The sequence below is a fragment of the Hypomesus nipponensis genome, chromosome 17 (genome assembly GCF_054491055.1).
Source record: "Hypomesus nipponensis isolate SF chromosome 17, ASM5449105v1, whole genome shotgun sequence".
Lineage (NCBI taxonomy): Eukaryota > Metazoa > Chordata > Actinopteri > Osmeriformes > Osmeridae > Hypomesus > Hypomesus nipponensis.
Window position 1 is genome coordinate 22,293,928 of NC_140377.1, and position 23,573 is coordinate 22,317,500.

Genomic DNA, 23,573 nt, shown 5'->3' on the forward strand with positions numbered 1-23,573 from the left:
ACTATTCATGTTTACTTGTATGAACTGAACTTTGAACGAGTTCATGAGAGGTATGAACGTGCACAACACTGCTTACAGCTTGCGGCTGTGATGAGCATACAGTCGGAACAGCACCTCTTTTCAACAGCGGCTTAGCAAATCCTGCTTTAAATTGACCAAGGTTTTCAAAATTGTCTTTGGTGAAATGGTCCGAGCAAATGAATAATTGAGTGTCAAACTTAACACGGATCTTCTCATAGACAAACATCAGCCATGCCTGTCAAGTGTCTGGTTCCATGGGAGGATTATGAAAAGTGTCAGCATTCCCAGTACAGCACAGAACACTGCATTTACGACCATGGTCCATTTTGAAACTCCTTGAAAAACTTACAATCTTTCTTCTTTGTAGGCCTTATTCCCGTGGAAGAAGCCTACACAGAGCAGTGCTCAGAACATGTTGGGGCATACAGACCAGAGCCTAAAAAGGTGGAGCCACATTTTGAAAACCAACCGTTTTACAACGGCAGATTCGATATATGAGATTTGCAAAGTAAAAAGGTGTGAATAGACTTTGAGGTTCACTGTAATGCTGGGGACACACCACAGGATAATCTTCCGAAAATCCTGGGTAACATATGTCCCGATTATCTTGATGGTCCCGCAGATTTTAACAGATGTTCCCTTGGTGTGAGGCGTGTTAAGAGTGACCACACACTGTAGGAGCAAAACGGCTTAATGTAGGATTTTTTGTCCTCATGTTTGTGGTCTCTCACAGTTTGAAAATCTTATAAGATTAACAAAATCGTATAGTGTGTCCCTATATAAGTCAATTTTACCCTCCGAACAGTGTTATCCAACTATGACAAGCTAAACTCGGTTTCGCAGTCAATGACCCCTTTAAACATCATACTCTAACGTTTTAAGTGAATATGCGGCATTCTTTAACACTTGTCGTTTTGACCGTTGCAATTTTTTATAAAGTCTATAAGTTTAATTCAATTATGGTCGTCTTAATTCAGTTTTTGTTTTACTGTGAAAGCCGTGGGCCTTAAACTCCCGACCAGGAGGTGGCGGTGATGCACTATTTAGCGTAGGTTGCAGTCTGCCATTACATCAACAAAGAAGAACTGTTATTGTTGTCATTCCTTTAGTTTGTCGTGTTTCCCAGGTTAGTACGTCGTGAATATCACAGAGTAGAGCTAAACTTTACGTAGTTAGTAATGAATAATGCGTTTTGTTTTTGAGTGTTCAATACCAAGTGTTTAATAGATGCGAGGGTGGTAATGCAGATGACGAAAATCACAGAAAACGATTATGTTAGAAGAGCTATTATTAGCCTAGCTCTGGGATGACGGTGTATTTGAATAACAACTTTTTCAGTATTGGCGCCCTGTATACTTGATAATTATTTTTTGAATACGGGTGACTTTTGAGGATAACATTTCTGACCCTAGGTGACGTGTCGAATATGTTTTTATGAGAACGGTCCTTAAAGTGGCTAGAGTAGCCAACTGTAGCCGACATACAAATGAAAGAATATGTTGATTTGTGTTGCTCAGTGAACTGGGTGTAAAAGTCTAGTCATTTTTAGGAACTTGCAGATACTGCTAATTGTAAAAATGGGTTGTATGTATTCCTGTTTTGTAAAAGGAATACATTCACTGGCTGCTTGCAATGTTTGGGACTACCTCGTTGTTATAACCAGTGACCTATGCTCTTTTGTAAGGCTCTCTCTTGGAAGTCGCCTTGGATAAAAGCATCTGCCAAATGCATAAATGTAAAAGAAAACCAGTTGATTAAAAGGGAGTTGTTTGCTGGGCATGCTATTGTCATCAGTATTGTGTGTTTCTCCAGACAAAATAAACCTGAGAAACACTCCTCACTAGATGATCAGTATTACACATGCAGAGTGGACATTATGACAGATAACTTTTTGTGATGGCTGAATGCCCATTAACTTTGAACTGTTCTTCAACAGATCTTCTGTTGGCCAATCATACTTGATCGTGGGCGGAGACTAGACAGAGAGGACATCTTAAGGCTCCAGAGAGAGGATCAACCAGAGATAAACTCAACCAGAGAGACCAAACAAAACAAAGAGAGACCCGTTATGGAGACACATCACTGTGATACCTGTGGGAAGAGCCTTTCTTCATCCAGTTACCTCAAGCAACACATAATGATCCACACAGGAGAGAAGCCTTACAGCTGTGACCTCTGTGGTCAAACCTTCAGGAGTGCTAACCGTTTAAGACTTCACGGCAGGATCCACACTGGAGAAAAGCCCTACAACTGCGAACTCTGTGGTAAAACCTTTAGCCGGTCGGACGGTTTAAGAGTTCACCGCAGGATCCACACTGGGGTTAAGCCCTACAGCTGTGATCTCTGTGGTAAAACCTTTAGCCATGCTTCCCATTTAAGAGATCACCACATGACCCACACTGGAGAGAAGCCATACAGCTGTGACCTCTGTGGTAAAACATTTAGCCAGGCTAGCAATTTAAAATACCATCGCAGGACCCACACTGGAGAGAAGCCCTACAGCTGTGACCTCTGTGGTAAAACCTTTAGCCAGGCTGGCAATTTAAGATCTCACCGCAGAATCCACACTGGAGAGAAGCCCTACAGCTGTGACCTCTGTGGTCGAAGTTTTAGCAAGGCTGCCACTTTCATAGTTCACCGCAGGATCCACACTGGAGAGAAGCCTTACAGCTGTGACCTCTGTGGTAAAACTTTTAGCCATGCTGACAGTTTAAGATCTCACCACAGGACCCACATTGGAAAGAAGCCCTACAGCTGTGACCTCTGTGATGAAGCCTTCTTTACGTCTGGTGGATTGAAGAAGCACCACATGACCCACACTGGAGAGAAGCCTTACTGCTGTGACCTCTGTGGTAAAACCTTTAGCCAGGCTAGCAATTTCAGATATCATTGCAGGACCCACACTGGAGAGAAGCCCTACAGCTGTGACCTCTGTGGTAAAACCTTTAGCCAGGCTGGCAATTTAAAATCTCACCGCAGAATCCACACTGGAGAGAAGCCCTACAGCTGTGACCTCTGTGGTCGAAGTTTTAGCAAGGCTGACACTTTCATAGTTCACCGCAGGACCCACACTGGAGAGAAGCCCTACTGCTGTGACCTCTGTGGTAAAACCTTTAGCCATGCTGACAGTTTAAGATCTCACCACAGGACCCACACTGGGGAGAAGCCCTATAGCTGTGAACTCTGTGGTAAAACATTCAGCCATGCAGGTAATCTCAGCCTTCACAGCAGGAGCCACACTGGAGAGAAGCCCTACAGCTGTGACCTCTGTGGTAAAACCTTTAGCCAGGCAAATACTCTCACTCTTCACAGCAGGATCCACACTGGAGAGAAGCCCTACAGCTGTGACCTCTGTGGTAAAACCTTTAGCCGGGCTGGCAGTTTAAGAGCTCACCGCAGGATTCACACTGGGGAGAAGCCTTACAGCTGTGACCTCTGTGGGAAAACCTTTAGAGACTCTTCTACTTTTCGAAATCACAGCAAGATCCACACTGGAGAGAAGCCCTACAGCTGTACGTGCTGTGATAAAGCCTTCTCTACTTCTGGTGGATTGAAAAAGCACAACAGGACCCACACTGGAGAGAAGCCCACAGCTGCCCACACTGTGCCTATCCAGGTAATAGAAACAACCATCTGAAGAGTCACCTGCATGTCCAGGACAGGAAACCCCCAGAAACAGAGATGTCTGGGCCACGCTGTCCCAGCTGTCACCTTTCTGTTCTGAAGCAGTTTGTTTTCTTCTGAAGCAGTTTGTTCTCTTCTGAAACAGTTTGTTCTCTTCTGAAACAGTTTGTTCTCTTCTGAAATGTACTTTCTTAATAAACTCAACAAAGTGAAACGCAATGTTTATATTACATAAAACTCAAATTAAGTGTTAAGTTAACACGTGCTTGCATTAACAATAGAACAATTACCGTATTTTCCGGACTATAAGGCGCACTTAAAAGCCTTTAATTTTCTCAAAAAACTACAGATTTATAATCTGGCATTACGGCTACCGTAGTCAGGGAGTAAAACATACTGTGCTTCACCATAAGATTACATTGTAAATAAATGGCGGTATCAGACTGTTCAGTTGTAACACGTAAAAAAAAAACTGTTGAGTTATTGTGAACACGTTTAATAAAGTTTGACTGACTTATCTGACTTTTGTTTCACTTAATGTGCCTCATATATGAAAAAAGAGAGAATAGACCATTCAGTGCGCCTTATAATCCGGTGCGCCTTAATAGTTCGGAAAATATGGTAAGCAAATATAATCAACTGGTGATGTTTTTTTTGGGGGAAAATTTGAACAAGTTTGCCTCTTATTCATCAGTAACGCTGCTGGGCTCTGAGGTGGATCAAAAGGCTGAGGTTATTTGCAGGGCAGCCTGGGCACACTGATGGGTGTGTTTTCGTTAAGATGTACTATACCTATATACTATACAAGCAATTTATTTATAGTTAAAAGAACATAATTGTTTACAAGAGCACAGATTCTACATAGATCTAGCGTCTTAATTTAGCTCTGAAAGTGCACCAGGTTCATGCCTTTAACTCTAAAATGTAATTAAAAAAATTCCCGGGGACCATGCCCCCAGACCACCCTAGAGGTATCCTTCTCACCCTTTTTACATCTGACCTGTTTAATGCCTGATTAAGTTACAAGTTGACCTAATTAAACTGTGTCTTTTTAATAGCAACCTTTAAAAATGCAAGTACTCACCAATTATTATAGACAGGAAGTGACGCATAGGGGAATCTCATTCATACAACAAAAAGAGACAACTTTTACAAAACACACAGACAAGTTATTTATTTTTAAATGTTATTCTCTTTGTCTCTCAATAATCTGACATCATCAAAACGGTTTGATTTTGTTCTCCAGAGCTGGTTGTGCGTCACATTGCATTATTTAGTGGGAGTGCAGTGGCAGAGTTGTGCATCCTAACTGCCTACAGAGGGGCTGGTTACCAGCAGCATCCAGACAAACTGACCTGGTCTCAGATCACCATTATCACCCCAACACTGTCATCCTCTCAACTCCTCCCTTTTGCCCAACAATGTCCTCACCTGTCTGTGATCTGAGACCAGATTAGAGATACATCAGTCTAGATATACACCTGATTAGATATACACCAGTCTAGAGATACACTAGACTAGATATACACCATATTAAATATACACCAGTCTAGAGATACTCCAATCTAGAAATACACTAGACTAGATATACACCAAACTAGATATACACTAGGACACAGACAGAGGCAGTGGTGTTGTGTGTGCAAGTGTGAAAAAGAGGTTGAGAGTGTGTGTGTGTAGTTTACAGGTAGTCACAGGTGTTGTAAAGTGAGTGTGATGGTAGCAACAGAGGCAGATGTGTTGTGAGGAGAGGTACAGCTGGCTGCTAACCCAGCAGCTCCTTATCCAACCACAGTGAAGATCCCTTTCAGAGTGCCTTTCCAAGCTCAAGGTCTCACATCTAAACCGACAACTGATCTCCCATCTCCAGGTCATGCATACATGACCCCTGGAAACACGGAGGGGGAACGATTCGACATCATCCTCTCCAGAGTGGAGGAACGATCCGACATCATCCTCTCCAGAGTGGAGGAACGATCCGACATCGTCCTCTCCAGAGTGGAGGAACGATCCTACATCATCCTCTCCAGAGTGGACCTTTGTTTGCTCTTCACATTTTCATCCTCAAGTCCTACCGTCGAAAACAAAACGACTTCAAACTTGGGAGTTCCATTCTCGACTACTTAAAAAAAAAAAACGGCTACGGTGTAATAGAGGCAGATGTGTTGTTCCCGTGTTGCTACGGTGGGCCGACGTGTGTGTGTGCTGGAGAGGAACAAGGTGTTGAGAACAGAATGACGACCCGTCGAAGGGGGTTTTGACGGCCCCATCGAGGAGTATGCAGGAGAGAGGCAGTGCTGTGTCGAGAACGTTGTGACGGTGTCTGAGTGTGATGGCGACAGGGGGAAACTCGAGCTGGAGGCAGTGGTGTTGTACAGACAGGTAACACGTCACAGTTGGCAGTGCTGTAAGGGGCGACACCCCTCTATTCAGGGAGGAGAGAGGGAGGAGAAACAGGGGGAACTGGGTGGTTGGAGGAAGTGAGAAAAGAGGAGGGGAGGAGTGGGAAGCCTGACGGTAGCGGTCAAACATCTCGGGTTTCGGTTGATCCATCACTAGCTGTAGAACTCTCTGGGGACAATCTGTTTACTGAGGTGCTCTTGATAACCAATGAGAGCCTTTCCTTTGCGACCTTTCACCCTGAGGTAATTCACCAGGGCTCCACTCCTCCACAGACCGGGGAACACTTGGGGTTGGGATCATCAGTGTTCCTTCAACATTCGTTCCAATAACTGGGACATGAGCTGTTGACTACACGAAACTGACTACAGCTCCAGCAGTGTTGTGTTGGCGAGGGGCTGAGGAACCATGAGTCAGAAGCTCAAAGGGGCAGGGTGGGGGTGTGTGTGTGGGGGGGGGGGGCTACGCTGAAAATACAAATCACGATTTTATGTGTCATTCCATCTACGACAGTTCAAATCACAGCCATTACTTGTTCAATATAATATAATTTATAGTCTCATGTCTTTCATAAGAAAGAAAAAGATAGAAGTCAAATTGAGTAGGAATGTTGTCCGTGACAACATCTAGGAGGATGTGCGCTGAACGTCCAGCCAGCGTCCTAGTTCCTCCATCCGTCTGTCCACGCCAGGGTCCTGGGTGGGTACTAACACCCGCCCTGCAGCCTCGAAGCTCCGCCCTGCAGCGCCCCCCAGTACTGGAGAGCAGGTCTGTGTGGAGGGGAAGCTTGTCCATGGATAGCTGGGGGAGTGAAGCATTCTGGGAGGTCGGGGAGGGCTCTGACCCTGGTCTAGTCTGCAGGGCTAAGTCCTGACCCTGGTCTAGTCTGCAGGTAGAGGTCCTGACCCTGGTCTAGTCTGCATGTAGAGGTCCTGACCCTGGTCTAGTCTGCAGGTAGAGGTCCTGACCCTGGTCTAGTCTGCAGGTAGAGGTCCTGACCCTGGTCTAGTCTGCAGGTAAAAGTCCTGATCCTGGGTCTAACCCCAGGATGTGGCCCGGCCTGGGTCTAAGTTGAGAAGTGCTGAAGCAGGGCCTGGCAGAGTTCTGTCCGAGAAGGCCTGACGTACTCAGGTGCGTCCTGGTTCTGGGTTGGTCCGGGTCTGGCCCAGGCCGGCCCCCCACCCCCTCCCCAGCCTGGGTCTCTGAGAGAGTCAGTAGGCTGGCTCTGCCGTCTGCAGTGGCCTAGTCTGGCCCACAGAGGGCGCTGTGGTGCTGCTGGGCCCTGCTCAGGGGGAGGGGGGAGTGGGGCTGCTGCGGGCGGAGCTAAGGCTGGGGGAGGGGCTCGGGGAAGGGGAGGGGCTGCAGCTTCCTGGTGGGGCTCCGCCCCCCCTGCTCCCACTGGCCCCCTGGCCCTCCAGGCCCTCGGAGTTCTCCAGCATCTCCTGGATTAGGGGGGGCATGGAGCCTGGGATCTCCATCTTCAGCGTGATCACGCGCTCCGCCCCTGAAGGGGGAGAGGAGGGAGAGAGAGGGAGGATGGAGAGGAGTGAGAAAAGTGTGGTTGAGAGGTGGGGGCGTGATGAACGTGTGTTTGCAATGTTTGTGTGTCTCAGGTCTGTTTGTGTCTCTGTGTGAGTGTGTGTGTGTGTCAGTGTGTCTCTGTGTGTGTGTGTGTCTCTGTGTGAGTGTGTGTGAGTGTGTGTGTGTGTCAGTGTGTCTCTGTGTGTGTGTGTGTCTCTGTGTGTGTGTGTGTGTGTCAGTGTGTCTCTGTGTGAGTGTGTGTGTCAGTGTGTCTCTGTGTGAGTGTGTGTGTGTGTCAGTGTGTCTCTGTGTGAGTGTGTGTGTCAGTGTGTCTCTGTGTGAGTGTGTGTGTGTGTCAGTGTGTCTCTGTGTGAGTGTGTGTGTGTGTGTCAGTGTGTCTCTGTGTGAGTGTGTGTGTGTGTGTCAGTGTGTCTCTGTGTGAGTGTGTGTGTGTGTGTCTCACCCTTGGCGCTGATGCTTCTGAGGTCGGTGATCTTCATCAGCATCTTGGGGAACATGTGTGGCTTGTGTGGCCTCCTCCTCCTCACGTAGATCTTCAGGGCCTCCAGCAGCGGCTCCTGGAGGACGTCCACCCTGTCGGCCTGCTCCAGGTCCTGCCGGTCTAAGGACACGCAACGGCCACCAGTCATTTGGACTGTTATGTGGTATATGTGGTATATGTGGTATATGTTTATGTGGTATATGTGGTATATGTTTATGTGGTATATGTGGTATATGTTTATGTGGTATATGTGGTATATGCTTATGTGGTATATGTGGTATATGCTTATGTGGTATATGTTTATGTGGTATATGTTTATGTGGTATATGTGGTATATGTTTATGTGGTATATGTTTATGTGGTATATGTGGTATATGTTTATGTGGTATATGTTTATGTGGTATATGTGGTATATGTTTATGTGGTATATGTTTATGTGGTATATGTGGTATATGTGGTATATGTTTATGTGGTATATGTGGTATATGTTTATGTGGTATATGTGGTATATGCTTATGTGGTATATGTTTATGTGGTATATGTTTATGTGGTATATGTGGTATATGTTTATGTGGTATATGTTTATGTGGTATATGTGGTATATGTTTATGTGGTATATGTTTATGTGGTATATGTGGTATATGTTTATGTGGTATATGTTTATGTGGTATATGTTTATGTGGTATATGTTTATGTGGTATATGTTTATGTGGTATATGTTTATGTGGTATATGTGCAGTAACTTTGTTGAATAACATTTTTTTATCCTGTTGGTACCTGACTTTTCCAAAAGGTGTCTGTATTTCATAAATAAAAAAATAAAAAATATATGAATATTGTCTATTTTGTCTGGACACGGTCATATTGCCCGCACAGGATTTCTACTGTAAATCTTTCCCATGGTGGTGGTTGCCTAGTAACTATCATTGTCTTTAAAAGAAACCTTGCTTCCGGTCTCAAGTGCTCTCGCTAATTTGTTTACAAACAAAACAAATTCAATTAAATTGGCTAATCAGTATGTTAGCAGAATAGAATAGAACATGTCTGAACTGAATTCAATCTCTCAGTTGGGTATTTATCATGAGAAAGAGATTATGAAACCCAGTGATCAAAATAACCACTTACGGCTATCCTAGCATTTATGGAGTTTGGGCGGTTGTAGTGTTAAGGCATTCTGAAGGTCCAAACTACACACATGACTGCTGAGTGTTGAGGAGAGCAGTGCAGTGGGTACTGTCCCATGTTCAGCCTCTGGTCTGCACCTCTCTGTCGACCCTCTCTGGAGGAGGGGAGTCCTCACTCAACTGCTCCTCACAAGCTTTCTAACATGTTTCTGAATGAGTTTTCCTGGGAGTTTCTCCTTTTCTTCCTGGAGGGTTTGGGTTGGTTCAGGTACACTTCTACGGGCGTACTAGAAGCCCTCGGTGACACTGCTCGTAAAATAAAGGGCTGTACAGAGATATTTCTATTTGTTTAGACTGCAGTACCTCCACACAGCAGGCAGATGCCGCTGAGCAGACCGGTCTCTGCATCGTCCATCTCCAGGGGCAACAGCTGGTTGGCGAAGGCGAACACCAGGTCTGTCAATGGGCCGAAGCCAGCGTTGTGCATCTGGGTCCGGTTCAGGGTCAGCCCATCTGAGAAGGTCATGGTGTCCTGGTCTGGGGTGTAGCGAGTACAGATACGCAAGATCTGAGAGGGGGAGAGGAGGGAGGGAGGGAGGGAGCGAGGAAGGGAGGGAGCGAGGGAGGAAGCGAGGGAGGGAGGGAGGGAGGGAGCGAGGAAGGGAGGGAGGGAGCGAGGAAGGGAGGGAGCGAGACAGCGAGGGAGGGAGCGAGGGAGGGAGCGAGGGAGGGAGGGAGCGAGGGAGGGAGCGAGGGAGGGAGGGAGCGAGGAAGGGAGGGAAAACAGGAGAAGCACATCTTCATCTACATATCCTCACACACACAGCAGTTTCCACCAGAGGGTGTGTGTGCGCGTGTGTGACTATACATGTGTGTGTGTGTGTGTGAGTCTCACCAGGATGTCCAGGCAGGCTGCCTTCAGCAGGGTAATCTGGTCTGCGATGGTGAGCGTGGTGAAGCCAGGCAGGTGCTTGGCAAACTCCACCGTCTTGATGATGCATTTGGTGGAGAGCTCGCTGAACTTGTCCCAGAGATTCACATCCAGAGCCACGCGATGCTCCGCGCTGTTGTTCTACACAGAGAGAGAGAGTGTGTGTGTGAGTGAAGGAGTGAGTCATTGTGTGTGTGTGAGAGGGAGTGAGTGTTTGCCATGTGTGTGTGTTTCTCACAGTGGTGTATTTGCCCAGCTGGCAGAGCGAGGGGAAGGTCTCCTTGTGGGCCTTACGGACGCGCTCAATCATCTGCTCCGTGTCGGGGCTGAGAACGTAGATCTCAGTGCTCAGGTCCACCACCTTCCTGTCCTCCTTCTTCTTCTTGTTCCTGTCATTCCTCACAGCTGAAAGAGGGAGGGGAGGGGAGGGGAGGGAGGGAGGGAGGGAGGGAGGGAGGGGAGGGGAGGGGAGGGGAGGGGAGGGAGGGAGGGAGGGAGGGAGGGAGGGAGGGAGGGAGGGAGGGAGGGAGGGAGGGAGGGAGGACAGGAGAGCCAGTGAGGACCCTGGAGTACAACCACCAGCCACTAGATGGAGACACTGATGCTGATGATGAACCCTGACACATCCTGGTGGTTTCAGAGCGAGGAGAGACCCTCGCATCACATAAAGAGAGACTGGAGTGTGTGTGTGTGTGTGTTCTCATGAGAATAAAAGTGACATGAATGAGAGAATTTCAGTGTTCAAGTGTGAGAAAGCAAAGAGACTATGCATCTAAAGACAAAACAACTTCCCACATCCCTTGCAGCACAATACACACCCCTCCTACACACACGCGCCCCTCCTATATACACGCGCACACACACCACCTACATCCACACACACACACACATACACACTCGCACTCACTTGCACACATGCTCCAGAACACACACACACAGACACACAGCATTCCTTAAAGTCTTCTAGAAAATGACTAATAATCATCATAAATTCTTTCATATTTCTTTGTTTCTTATGCTGTTTTTGTCACACTGTTTTCCCACAGGGTGTGTTTGGTGTGTTTGGTGTGTGTGGTGTGTGTGGTGTGTGTGGTGTGTGCCATGAATGATTGCAGTGCAGGGCTAATAGTTCTTTAATGGCTTCATTAGATTCTGTTTTCCTGGCCCATGTTGACAGGCTAGGCCCTTAAGGGAGCCGTGTAACACACACACACTCACACGGTAAAAGACCGCCATACACACACACAGATACACACACACACACACACACACACACACACACATGATACATAAGGAACAGAGAGACAATCATGGTGAGAAAATGCACTGGCATGAGTCAGCCAGTCAGACCGTCAGTCAGGTGTGACTGAGTGAGTGTGAGGGAATGAGTTAGGGACTGAGTGTGTGTGGCATGACCCGGGGTGTAGACTGAGTGTGTGTGTGTGTCATGACCCGGGGTGTAGACTGAGTGTGTGTGTGTGGCATGACCCGGGGTGTAGACTGAGTGTGCGTGTGCGTGGCATGACCCGGGGTGTAGACTGAGTGTGTGTGGCATGACACAGTGTGTAAACTGAATGTGTGTGCGTGGCATGACCCGGGGTGTAGACTCACACTCCTTGGACATGCCGACCTCCAGACACATCTGCAGCCTGCAGTACTGGCAGCGGTTCCTGGTCACCTTGTTGATCACACAGCTCTTCTCCCGGTGACACGTGTACACCATGTTCTTCTGGATGCTTCTCCTGAAGAACCCCTGACAGCAACACACACACACACACACAGTTAGGACAGCTCTCCTCCTCACACGCTCACTGCTCGTGTTGTGTGTGTGTCGTGTGTGTGTGTCCTTCCGGCTTGATAGGCTAGCTAGACCATGCTGAGTGGGCATCAACTCACCAATATTAGTACCAACCAGCCCCTGCTGGGTCATCTTTTATTATAAAGGTTTAAGAATTGTTGGTTAAGGCAGGAGAGAATATATCTCTCTTTCTCTCTCTAGAGTGTGCGTTTGTGCGCCCTGCCGCAGGGAGTGTGTGACCGTGTGTGTGTGTGACTGTGTGTGTGTGTGTGTGTGTGTCCGTGTGTGTGTGTGTGTGACTGTGTGTGTGTGACCGTGTTTCTCTGTCGACAATTAAAGTACCACTGACAGATCTTTGAGATTCTACCCAGGACATAGTCACTAGTCTGTTCTCAATATCAGGAGGATTATGTAGAAAAGACATGCATTGCGCCTCTGGGCTGTTTTCAAACGTGATCAAAAACACAGAGTGCCACAACAAGTAAAAACACGCCTTCTACGCCTCGCACGCCTTCAACTCCCCTTCCCAATCCCGCCAAGTGATCTGAGAGGACATGAGGGTTTTTGTTCCTGCGGGCAGTAACTGTGTGTTCCTTTGGGCAGTAACTGTGTGTGTGTTCCTGTGGGCAGTAACTGTGTGTGTGTGTTCCTGTGGGCAGTAACTGTGTGTGTGTGTTCCTGTGGGCAGTAACTGTGTGTGTGTGTTCCTTTGGGCAGTAACTGTGTGTGTGTGTGTGTGTGTGGGGGGGGGGGTCAGTGTTCTGGGCATTTTTAGGTGTGTGTGTGTGTGTGTGGGGGGGGGGGGTCAGTGTTCTGGGCATGTTTAGGTGTGTGTGTGTGTGTGTGTGTGTGGGGGGGGGGGTCAGTGTTCTGGGCATGTTTAGGTGTGTGTGTGTGTGTGTGTGTGTGTGTGGGGGGGGGGGTCAGTGTTCTGGGCATGTTTAGGTGTGCGTGTGTGTGTGTGTGTGTGTGTGTGTGTGTGTGTGTGTGTGTGTGTGTGTGTGTGTGTGTGTGGGGGGGGGGGGGTCAGTGTTCTGGGCATGTTTAGGTGTGTGCGTGTGTGTGTGTGTGTGTGTGTGTGTGTGTGTGGTCACCTTGCAGCCCTCGCAGGCGCTGACGCCATAGTGGTATCCTGAGGACTTGTCCTGGCACACGAAGCAGGGCTTGTAGATCCTGGGAGGGGCGGGAGGAGAGGGGGGGCTGGGGACAAGCTCCTCCGAACTGCTGCTCTGGGTCTCTAAAGCTGCACAGAGGGAGGGGGGGGAGGGGAGAGAGAGGGGAGAGAGGGGTTAGTGGACATTGATAAACGATATAAACAGTTGTCGATCCAGTGTCCGGTCTCGTGAGACCTGCTGATCGTTGACAACACGGAGCATAACTAGAGACAACACGCCTGAACGTGTGAGACTTACTTCTGTATAGACAGAGACGCAGAGGGAGAGAGAGAGGAGAGAAACAGAGAGAAAGAAGAGAGAGAGAGACAGAAAGAGAGAGAGAGACAGGCAGAGAAACGGGCAGAGAGACAGGCAGAGAGACAGCAGATGTTGCTGCTGTCGACCCCCTGCAGAGCTGCTCTCTATAGGAAACACCCACAATCCCCTGGGAGAGAGGCCTCTGCTGACCTGCTCTCTGCTTGGACACACACACACACACACACACAAACACACACACACACACACACACTCCTAGACACTGAGCAGCAGTAAACAAGCAGATGGACTCACACACTAACACACTAAGCAGTAACCATCCGCTTTCAGAGTCTCACCTGCTGCTTTTTCTCCATCTCTTTACCAACTGTCTCTCCCTCTCTCCATCCCTTCTCTCTCTCCACCCCCCTCTCTCCCTCTCTCTCTCCACCCCTTCTCTACCTTTCTCTCTCCATATGTTATCTCTCTCTCTGTCTGTCTGTGTCGCACCTCGCTGTTGATCCCTACCTAGAGCACTGTCTGACCTCTTTTTGACGGCTCTCCTCCATCTCTCCACCATGACGGTTGACAGTGGCTGGCCCTAGTATCCAGGACACCCCAGCCAGGGAAAACCCCCAGCATCCTTCAGAAGGCACGGACCCAAATCTGGATACAGCGTGATACAGAGACGGGAGACCAGGCTGGAATGGTCCACATGCAATGATAATCTGCCTACCTTGGTCCAGACACCACAGGCTCTCCCTCCCTTCCTCAAATCTAAATGTCTTTGTATAGCCCTTTTTACACGCAAGCAATGTCACAGAGGGCTTCACATAAACCCATAGAACTGCCCCTCAACCAACCTAAACCCTCAAGGAAGACAAGGAAACTCCCAGAAAAACTCACTACTGCGTCTGTTTAGTCTGACTGATGACAAGTGCCCCGGGCCAGCCCCTCCCCCGCACCACTACAGTAACCCTGGATAGCAGCTCAGGGGTTGTGGGTTATGGCATGGAAGCCAGCTTAACCCACTTCTTCGTTCCGTTCCAGGTACCTGAGCTAAATCTGTCTTGGCTGGTAGACTAGCCTCTAGGCAGCTAAATCTGTCTTGGCTGGTAGGCTAGCCTCTAGGCAGCTACTGCTAGCTTGCTGGTAGACTAGCCTCTAGGCAGCTACTGCTAGCTTGCTGGTAGGCTAGCCTCTAGGCAGCTACTGCTAGCTTGCTGGTAGGCTAGCCTCTAGGCAGCTACTGCTAGCTTGCTGGTAGGCTAGCCTCTAGGCAGCTACAGCTAGCTTGCTGGTAGGCTAGCCTCTAGGCAGCTACTGCTAGCTTGCTGGTAGACTAGCCTCTAGGCAGCTACAGCTAGCTTGCTGGTAGGCTAGCCTTTAGGCAGCTACTGCTAGCTTGCTGGTAGGCTAGCCTCTAGGCAGCTACTGCTAGCTTGCTGGTAGGCTAGCTTCTAGGCAGCTACTGCTAGCTTGCTTGTAGGCTAGCCTCTAGGCAGCTACAGCTAGCTTGCTGGTACGAGGAGAAAAGAGGGGGGGGGGGGGGGGGCGTGTGAAATGGTTCTCATATTTCCCATCCTGCCCCTGGGGTGCTGTTGACCTGTCTGGTTTGCCTGTGTTGACCTCGCCACCTTGAGATCTGACCTGCGACCTTGCGGTGGCAGTTTAACCTGCAACTGACAGATGGGTCATGCTGTTGGGGTGACACAGCAAGGAGCAAACCTAACACCCCCCCCCCCCCCACACACACACACACACACTCAATCTTATTTCATCTGCATTTCACCCGAACTCTGACAAAACAAATACAAAAATAGACAGAAACATGAGTGACACGAGTCAAACTAACAAACTCTGTGCTGTGAATCCCTGCCTTTAACCCTCCTCCACCTCACACACACACTCACATACAGTCCCTCTCCTGCACCGCAGGGCTCCTTTCTAAGTTCTAGAAAATGAATTGATGAGAAGGTTTTCCAACACCAGAAACCCCCCCCCCCCCCCACACCTGACACCTGGTACACAAACACCCCCAACGCCGCTGTACAGCTAGCACACACTGGTGGGGAGTGTGTGTGAGAAAGGGGTGTGTGTGTGTGATTGTGCATGCGGGGGAGAGATAGGTGAGTACGTATAAGTGGGAGAAATGGGGTGTGTGCATGTGTCAGATGGTGTGCTGGAAGCAAAGATGCATGTGTCAGAATGGTGTATGTGTCTGTTTGTAGAAGAAAAGGGTGTCGTTTGTGTGTGTGTGTGTATGCGTGTAGCAGAAAGGTGTATAATGTGTGTGTAGAAGCGCAGATGAATGTGTCAGATTGGGTGTTTGTATATTGTGTGTGACACACATACACAAATTATACAAACACACAAAATATACAAACACCCAATCTGACACATTCATCTGCGCTTCTACACACACACACACACACACACACACACACAGTGTGTAGTGTGTGTGTAGAAGCGAAGTGTGTAATGGGTGTGTGTGTAATAGAGTGAAAAAGTGAGGAGGGAGTGAGAAAAGCAGATAAGTGGGAGTGGAAACATCTAGAAAGGGGGGGGTGGGTGCATGTGTGAGTGTGTCAGTGTGTGTCTCTCTGTGTGTATGTGCTCCTGTGTGTATGCCCAAGTCAGTGAGCAAACAAAACAGAGAAACACTAACTGGAGAAGATTATAGAAGCACACAGCACTCACTAGAAACACACAGCCATGTGTCCACATACACACTCACTAGAAACACACAGTGGTCCCACACGCTGGACACTACCCTAGTGAGAACACCCTCAAACACTCGTGTGACAGACGGAGGTCACTGGCCATACTCTCTTCTGCGTTGGATGAGAGAGAGAGGGTGGAGGGTAGACAGAGGTGCAGATAGAGGGGGAGAGAGAGGGTGTGTGTGTGTGTGTGTGTGTGTGTGTGTGTGAGAGGGTCAGCGAGTGCGAGGCATGGAGCAGCAGGATGAGGCAGACAGCTGACAGGAGAAGATCAGGTCACAGATCAGCTCGTACTGTCACTATGAGTCATTGGCCTGAAACTGGGAGCTCACACACACACAGATACTGTACACACACACACACACACAGCAGAGAGGTTAGGGGAGGTGTGTGACCCTCCTGACCCCCAGGTCCAGGCCTCCTTTTGGTGGACTGGGGGGGAAGTGATCTGACTCCGCACGTGTGCCGGGTAACACCAGAACTGCTGTTCCCGTCCGGAATGTTCTGAAAGGTCAGGTGATGTCAGCAGGGTCACACAGGGACACTGCCTGGACGTGCCTTGCGAGCAAAGCAGACACATCTCCAAAACACGCTGCGCTGCTTCGGAGAGACTGAGGGTACCCGTCCAAACCGCGGCTCGGCTCCACTCTGACCGCTGCCCTGAACGGCCACGCGTACGGACCGTGAGGGGCGGTTTGGCGAGCGCTCTCTGCTCCCGCAGGTCTGTTTGTGGATTAGAGCGTAATCCAGCGTAGTAACAGAGCCCTCTACAGAGCGAACCACTGGCCTTCTGGGAAGACACACTCAGATTAGATTTGGGCCGCGTGCAGCAGGCCACTTTGTGCTTTCGTAATACCTCCTGCCCTCCCACAGATCAGAAAGATTTAATCACAGCTGTGTGAAACGATGCCCTCCTGATCCTGTCTCTGCTGGGTTCTCGACATGCATGGTTTGGATCTCTTTGGATCAAAGAGTCAGCTAAACGAATAAAGCGTTACAGTCTGAGGCAGTGCGGGCCTCAGACTTGGGCCTCAGGGCCGGCTGTTCCGTCAGGGCCGGCTGTTCCGTCAGGGCCGGCTGTTCCGTCAGGGCCGGCTGTTCCGTCAGGGCCTCCTGGCAGACGAGCCGTGGCTCTCCAGGCCTGGTCTGAGGGTGAAGATCCCTGGACGCCAGCTTCTCCTGAAGTCTACCAGAGAAGTAGGCTACACTCTCAGTCTGCTCCTTGAAGCTTGACCAGGGAGGGGGAGCAGGGGCGGAGGAGAGAGAGAGCCAGGGAGGGGGAGCAGGGGCGGAGGAGAGAGAGAGCCAGGGAGGGGGTGAGGGAGGAGGGAGGGAGGGTGACAGACTAGGTTACTGTGTCACAGGCATAGAGACGGCAGCAGAGTAAGCAAACATTGCTTTCCCTCCCTCCTTCCCTCCCTCTCTCTCTCTCTCTCTCTCTCCCTCTAGCTCTCTGCGGAGCTCAGTGAACAATGGACTCAATAATCTCTTCAGACCATCCCGCTAAGCACTCCTCCTCTCCCCTCCCTCCTCTCTGTGATCTCCTCCTTCGCTTCCACCCAGGCCCTTTTGGGAGGACTCCCCCGGGACAGAGAGAAGACAGGAAGAGAGGGAGGAGGGAGGGAGGGAGGGGAAGACTGCTACAGAGGAAGACCAAAATAGAAAGAGAGCCTTTGAAAAGTCCTTAACTAAGAAAGCTAGAACCCAAGGGTGCTTTTCCGCTACATCCCAGGAGATCCCAAACGATATGTGAACACTGCAGACTACTGATGATGGGTCAAAGGGGCATTGTGACTCGTGACACGAAGCACAAATCGGCCATTTTTAAATAGCCACCAGTTAGGTTTATTACAGCAGCCAGTGTCTATAACAGCTGATGTCAACTTTATTCTATTCACTGGACTGGTGGTCGATCAAATGCTGCCCCGGAAGCCCGCGCCTGCTGAGGTACAGATGTCCTCTGTTGCTGACGGAAGGTTCCGGCAAGAGCAGTGTCGCACCTCCGTTGCCATGACGACCAGCTACATTGAAGGGGGTACAGTTCTGCAGTGTGAAAGCAAAGCGCCCGGTACCAAGAGTTCGGCCGGTACAGTACTGAGCAGTGGAATGCCACCGCAAGCCACACCCGGAAGAAGACAAAACAAGCCCGCTCCATTGGTCGACCTCAACCAATCAGGGCGGAGCTAAGAGGGAATCCACCAACTAAACAAGCCCGCTCCATTGGTCGACCTCAACCTAAATGTAATGTCAATGTAACCTGTCAGGGCGGGGCTAGGAAGGACTAAGCTCCAGCTGGTGAAGTTAACTGACCAGGAGGGCTTCAGCAGATGATCTACACCAGTAATGAGATTATCTGTGTACTGAGATGAAGGGAGGGACGCAAGGGGCGAGGGAGATAAGCATTGACCTGGGACTGGGAGAGAGAGGGAGTTAGAGGGGGGGGGAGCGGGTGTCTTAAGTATGTCAGTGTTTCTGTGCTGTGTGTGTCACGTGTGGGTCTCACGTGTGTGTGTGTGGGTGTGTGTCACGTGTGTGTCACGTGTGTGTCACGTGTGTGTGTGTGTTTCAGGGGGCATGGTACACACAATCAGCAGGTGTATTGATGCCCCCCTGCTGAGTGTAGCATGCTGCTGAGAGAGGCAGGAGGCTGGCTGGAGGGGGAGGGGGGAGGGGACAGAGGAATGGGTGTGGGTGGGGGGGAGGGGACAGAGGAATGTGTGTGTGTGTGTGTGGGGGGGGGGGGGGCAGACAGTCAGAAAAAAGGAGGTAGTGTAGAAGGGAGGGGTACTCCAAGTGGGCCAGAGGTTAACTTGCTGAGCGAGAATGTAGGGGAGAGGAGGAGAGGGGGAGAGGAGAGAAGGGAGAGGAAGGAGAGACTGGGGGAGAGAAGGAGGGAGAGAGGGAGGGAGGGGGGAGAGGGGGAGAGGAGAGAAGGGAGAGGAAGGAGAGACTGGGGGAGAGAAGGAGGGAGAGAGGGAGGGAGGGGAGAGAGGGAGGGAGGGGAGAGAGGGAGGGAGGGAAGGGGGTTGTTATCTAGCAGGAGGAAGGTCTGGATCTGTTTACACTCTCTCTACTGCAGTTTGAACTTCGACCCCTTTCTCTCTCTGGTCATTCTAGTGACACACAGTACGAACAGACTGCTCCACAGCCCAGGGGCAGAGACTGTGTGTGTGTGTGTGTGTGTGTGTGTGTGTGTGTCAGTGTGTGTGCGTGTGTGTGTGTCAGTGTCTGTGTCTGTGTGTGTGTCAGTGTCTGTGTCTTTGTGTGTGTGCATGTGTCAGTGTCTGAGGGTGTGTGCTTCTTGAGGAGAGTTGTGAACACTGTGGCTGACTGTGAAAGGTGACGGTCGTCATTATGATATAGGTCTCTGGAGACACATCGGTCTCCTTAATCCCTCACGCTAAGAGCTAGCGGTTCTCTCCTCTCTCCTCTGAGGCACACACACACACACACGCGGCCACACACACACACACACACACACACACACAGCTCACTTTCATCTCATCTGGCCCTAATGGCTCCCTCCCACATCTGACACTCACACACAAACGCAGAGGATCGGGAGAGGGATGGAGAGAGGAAGAGAGCAGTTAGCTCATTAGGCTAATGATTTAATCCACAGCCCCATTCAGAAGCTCATCTGCATAGTGAGCCCAGGGCAGGCGGAGGGGGCGGTGGTTCACACGACGCCTGCTTGTTGAGAGTCAGCGCCTAGCGTTCCCAGGTCCTGCTGATATTAGTAGGATGTGGGCGATGTCATTTCCTGGTCCCCAACCCCCTTCCTGGTCCCCCCAGTTCTTTATGACGCCCGTTTACGAGTGTTCCCCTCTGGTCCTCCCTCTGTCCCTCACTCCCCTGGTGTTTAACAACCTGGACGAGACGAGACAGCCAGCTCCTCCCACCTCCCCTCCCCCTCCTCTCCCTCCACACCTCCCCTCCCCCTCCTCCTCCACACCTCCCCCCTCCCCCTCCTCTCCCTCCACACCTCCCCCCTCCTCCTCCACACCTCCCCCCTCCCCCTCCTCTCCCTCCACACCTCCCCCTCCTCCCCCTCCTCCTCCACACCTCCCCCCTCCTCCCCCTCCTCCTCCACACCTCCCCCCTCCCCCTCCTCTCCCTCCACACCTCCCCCCTCCTCCCCCTCCACACCTCCCCCCTCCCCCTCCTCTCCCTCCACACCTCCCCCCTCCTCCCCCTCCTCCTCCACACCTCCCCCCTCCTCCTCCTCTCCCTCCACACCTCCCCTCCCCCTCCTCCTCCACACCTCCCCCCTCCTCCTCCTCTCCTTCCACACCTCCCCTCCCCCTCTTCCTCCACACCTCCCCCCTCCTCCTCCTCTCCCTCCACACCTCCACCCTCCTCCTCCTCTCCCTCCACACCTCCCCCCTCCTCCCCCTCCTCCTCCACACCTCCCCCCATATACTGTAGTAGCAGGGCCACAGTAGAACCAGCCTAGTCAAGAACCACAGTAGAACCAGCCTAGTCAAGAACCACAGTAGAACCAGCCTAGTCAAGAACCACAGTAGAACCAGCCTAGTCTAGAACCACAGTAGAACCAGCCTCTTCGAGAACTAGGGCCATAGAACCACCCTAGTCTACAGTAGACCACAAGCAGAACCTCCACAGAACCGCAGCAGAACACCACCAGCACCACAGTCAGATCATACTAGAATTGTAGTAGAACCACAAGCTTTGGCAGATGTATCTTGGGTCCAGGAATCACCTGAACGCCTTGGGCACGCCACCTTTCAAATCCTCCTTAGTGCAGCACAAATAGAGCAGCTCAATCACAGCCCAGCCCCCCCTCTCCCCTCCAGAGCCAGGCCCAGCCCCCCCTCTCCCCTCCAGAGCCAGGCCCAGCCCCCTCTCTCTCCCCTCCAGAGCCAGGCCCAGCCCCCTCTCCCCCCTCCAGAGCCAGGCCCAGCCCCCTCTCCCCCCTCCAGAGCCAGGCCCAGCCCCCTCTCTCCCCTCCAGAGCCAGGCCCAGCCCCCTCTCCCCCCTCCAGAGCCAGGCCCAGCCCCCTCTCTCCCCTCCAGAGCCAGGCCCAGCCCTCTCTCCCCCCTCCAGAGCCAGGCCTAGCCCCCTCTCTCCCCCCTCCAGAGCCAGGCCTAGCCCACTCTCTCCCCCCTCCAGAGCCAGGCCTAGCCCACTCTCTCCCCCCTCCAGAGCCAGGCCCAGCCCCCTCTCCCCCCTCCAGAGCCAGGCCCAGCCCCCTCTCCCCCCTCCAGAGCCAGGCCCAGCCCCCTCTCCCCCCTCCAGAGCCAGGCCCAGCCCCCTGTCTCCCCTCCAGAGCCAGGCCCAGCCCCCTCTCCCCCCTCCAGAGCCAGGCCCAGCCCCCCCCTCTCCCCTCCAGAGCCAGGCCCAGCCCTCTCTCGCCCCTCCAGAGCCAGGCCCAGCCCTCTCTCGCCCCTCCAGAGCCAGGCCCAGCCCCCTCTCCCCCCTCCAGAGCCAGGCCCAGCCCTCTCTCGCCCCTCCAGAGCCAGGCCCAGCCCTCTCTCGCCCCTCCAGAGCCAGGCCCAGCCCCCTCTCCCCCCTCCAGAGCCAGGCCCAGCCCCCTCTCTCCCCCCTCCAGAGCCAGGCCCAGCCCCCTCTCTCCCCCCTCCAGAGCCAGGCCCAGCCCCCTCTCTCCCCTCCAGAGCCAGGCCCAGCCCCCTCTCTCCCCCCTCCAGAGCCAGGCCCAACCCCCTCCAGAGCCAGGCCCACCCCCCTCTCCCCCCTCCAGAGCCAGGCCCAGCCCCCTCTCTCCCCTCCAGAGCCAGGCCCAGCCCCCTCTCTCCCCCCTCCAGAGCCAGGCCCAACCCCCTCCAGAGCCAGGCCCACCCCCCTCTCCCCCCTCCAGAGCCAGGCCCAGCCCCCCCCTCTCCCCTCCAGAGCCAGGCCCAGCCCCCTCTCTCCCCCCTCCAGAGCCAGGCCCAGCCCCCTCTCTCCCCTCCAGAGCCAGGCCCACCCCCCTCTCTCCCCTCCAGAGCCAGGCCCAGCCCTCTCTCCCCCCTCCAGAGCCAGGCCCAGCCCCCTCTCTCCCCTCCAGAGCCAGGCCCAGCCCCCTCTCTCCCCTCCAGAGCCAGGCCCAGCCCTCTCTCCCCCCTCCAGAGCCAGGCCCAGCCCCCTCTCTCCCCTCCAGAGCCAGGCCCAGCCCCCTCTCCCCCCTCCAGAGCCAGGCCCAGCCCCCTCTCTCCCCCCTCCAGAGCCAGGCCCAGCCCCCCCCTCTCCCCTCCAGAGCCAGGCCCACCCCCCTCTCTCCCCTCCAGAGCCAGGCCCAGCCCCCTCTCTCTCCCCTCCAGAGCCAGGCCCAGCCCCCTCTCTCTCCCCTCCAGAGCCAGGCCCAGCCCTCTCTCCCCCCTCCAGAGCCAGGCCCAGCCCCCTCCCCCCTCCAGAGCCAGGCCCAGCCCCCTCTCCCCTCCAGAGCCAGGCCCAGCCCTCTCTCCCCCCTCCAGAGCCAGGCCCAGCCCCCTCTCCCCCCTCCAATAGCTGACCGCGAACAAGCATGGCGTTAGAGGCTGAGGTAGTAATGTGTTTAGACACATTCTGTTTACTAAACCCACATGAGCTCAACTGGAAGACATGAACAAATACTTTTCTCAAAGTAAGAAAGTACAACTCAAAGTGACAGCTTACGAGGCAATCGGAGACACATTCTGTAAGTGTCTCCAATGGCCTGGGAGTGGAAGGGGACAGGATTTCTGGAGTCTGTCTTGGTACACTGCCTACCCTACCCCAACCCTACCACAACCCTACTCATCTCACCTCACCTCAACCCAACCATCTCATCTGTAGGAGGGCTAGAGAGAGGACTACTTCTCTGGAGAACACCTCCCCTCCCCTGACAGGGCCTTGTTCCTCACACACACTGCCGAGAGACCAGACCAACCGGTAACTTTTCACAACACATTCAAAAGAAATCAATAGCGTAGGGTTAGAATGTACAGGGTCAGTAAACAACCCCTCCCAGCCAAATTATTTTTCTCCATCGTTGACATTTGCGGTGTAATAATTCCAGCTGTTGACCTAGTATACATTTTACTGAGTGGATAGCAGTCTAATCTTCTCCTGGTCCATATGACCGGGCTAGGAAGGGGGTGGGTAACTGCCCCTAGAGTACTTGCCTGACCCCTGACCCCCTTCTCAATCCTCTGATCTACCCAGAACATCTCCCAGAGAGAGGAGCTGGTCGCTAGTGACCACCACCCTTCCATCGGGGCTTACACAAGCTTAGCCTTGTTGACATGACCCTAACACTACCCTCCACGTGACCAAGCGGAACGGGACCCTCGTCACGTCTGCGCGCGGCTGTGAGGACGGTAACCGGGGACGGGGAGAGACGATATGCGGAGAGGTGCTCTATAAACGAGAGACAAACGGCCCACTTTACTTACCGTTGCAAATGTGCACGGAATTCATCCGAGTAGGCTACTAAAACGTGTTTAATTAAATCATACTGAGGATTGAATGTTTAATTGACCGTTCTTGTTGGATGGAGGTACACTCTATTAAACTAGTAAAACAGTCAAAATGAGCAGCCT

General features: G+C 52.0%; 2 protein-coding genes across 5 annotated transcripts in view; one reads left to right on the forward strand and one right to left on the reverse strand.

Moving 5' to 3' along the window:
• The first annotated feature begins 35 nt into the window (after window positions 1-35).
• Window positions 36-3,859, forward strand: LOC146254090 (uncharacterized). 3 transcript variants are annotated; one of them, XM_084677448.1, is made up of 2 exons: window positions 36-465; window positions 1,958-3,859. In XM_084677448.1, exon 2 carries the CDS (start codon window positions 2,090-2,092, stop codon window positions 3,656-3,658), a length of 1,569 nt encoding a protein of 522 aa, XP_084533574.1. In that variant the 5' UTR covers window positions 36-465; window positions 1,958-2,089; the 3' UTR covers window positions 3,659-3,859. The 3 variants fall into 3 exon arrangements, with proteins under 3 accessions (XP_084533574.1, XP_084533573.1, XP_084533575.1); XM_084677447.1 differs by lacking the exon at window positions 36-465 and adding an exon at window positions 980-1,147; XM_084677449.1 differs by lacking the exon at window positions 36-465 and adding an exon at window positions 1,166-1,433.
• A 945-nt stretch (window positions 3,860-4,804) lies between these two features.
• LOC146254091 (retinoic acid receptor alpha-A-like) overlaps window positions 4,805-23,573 on the reverse strand; it is a 30,200-nt gene continuing 11,431 nt past the window's right edge. For both annotated transcript variants that reach the window (XM_084677457.1, XM_084677456.1), the window contains exons 2-8: window positions 13,016-13,164; window positions 11,735-11,876; window positions 10,362-10,528; window positions 10,088-10,264; window positions 9,556-9,760; window positions 8,030-8,188; window positions 4,805-7,549 (exon numbers count right to left, since the gene is read on the reverse strand). In XM_084677457.1, the coding sequence (XP_084533583.1) occupies window positions 7,332-7,549; window positions 8,030-8,188; window positions 9,556-9,760; window positions 10,088-10,264; window positions 10,362-10,528; window positions 11,735-11,876; window positions 13,016-13,164 (1,217 nt within the window). In that variant the 3' untranslated portion in view covers window positions 4,805-7,331. The remainder of the gene's footprint in view (window positions 7,550-8,029; window positions 8,189-9,555; window positions 9,761-10,087; window positions 10,265-10,361; window positions 10,529-11,734; window positions 11,877-13,015; window positions 13,165-23,573) is intronic.

Coding starts and splice junctions, on each gene's coding strand:
- LOC146254090 (XM_084677448.1), top strand. CDS start 2,090: ATGGAGACACATCACTGTGATACCTGTGGGAAGAGCCTTTCTTCATCC.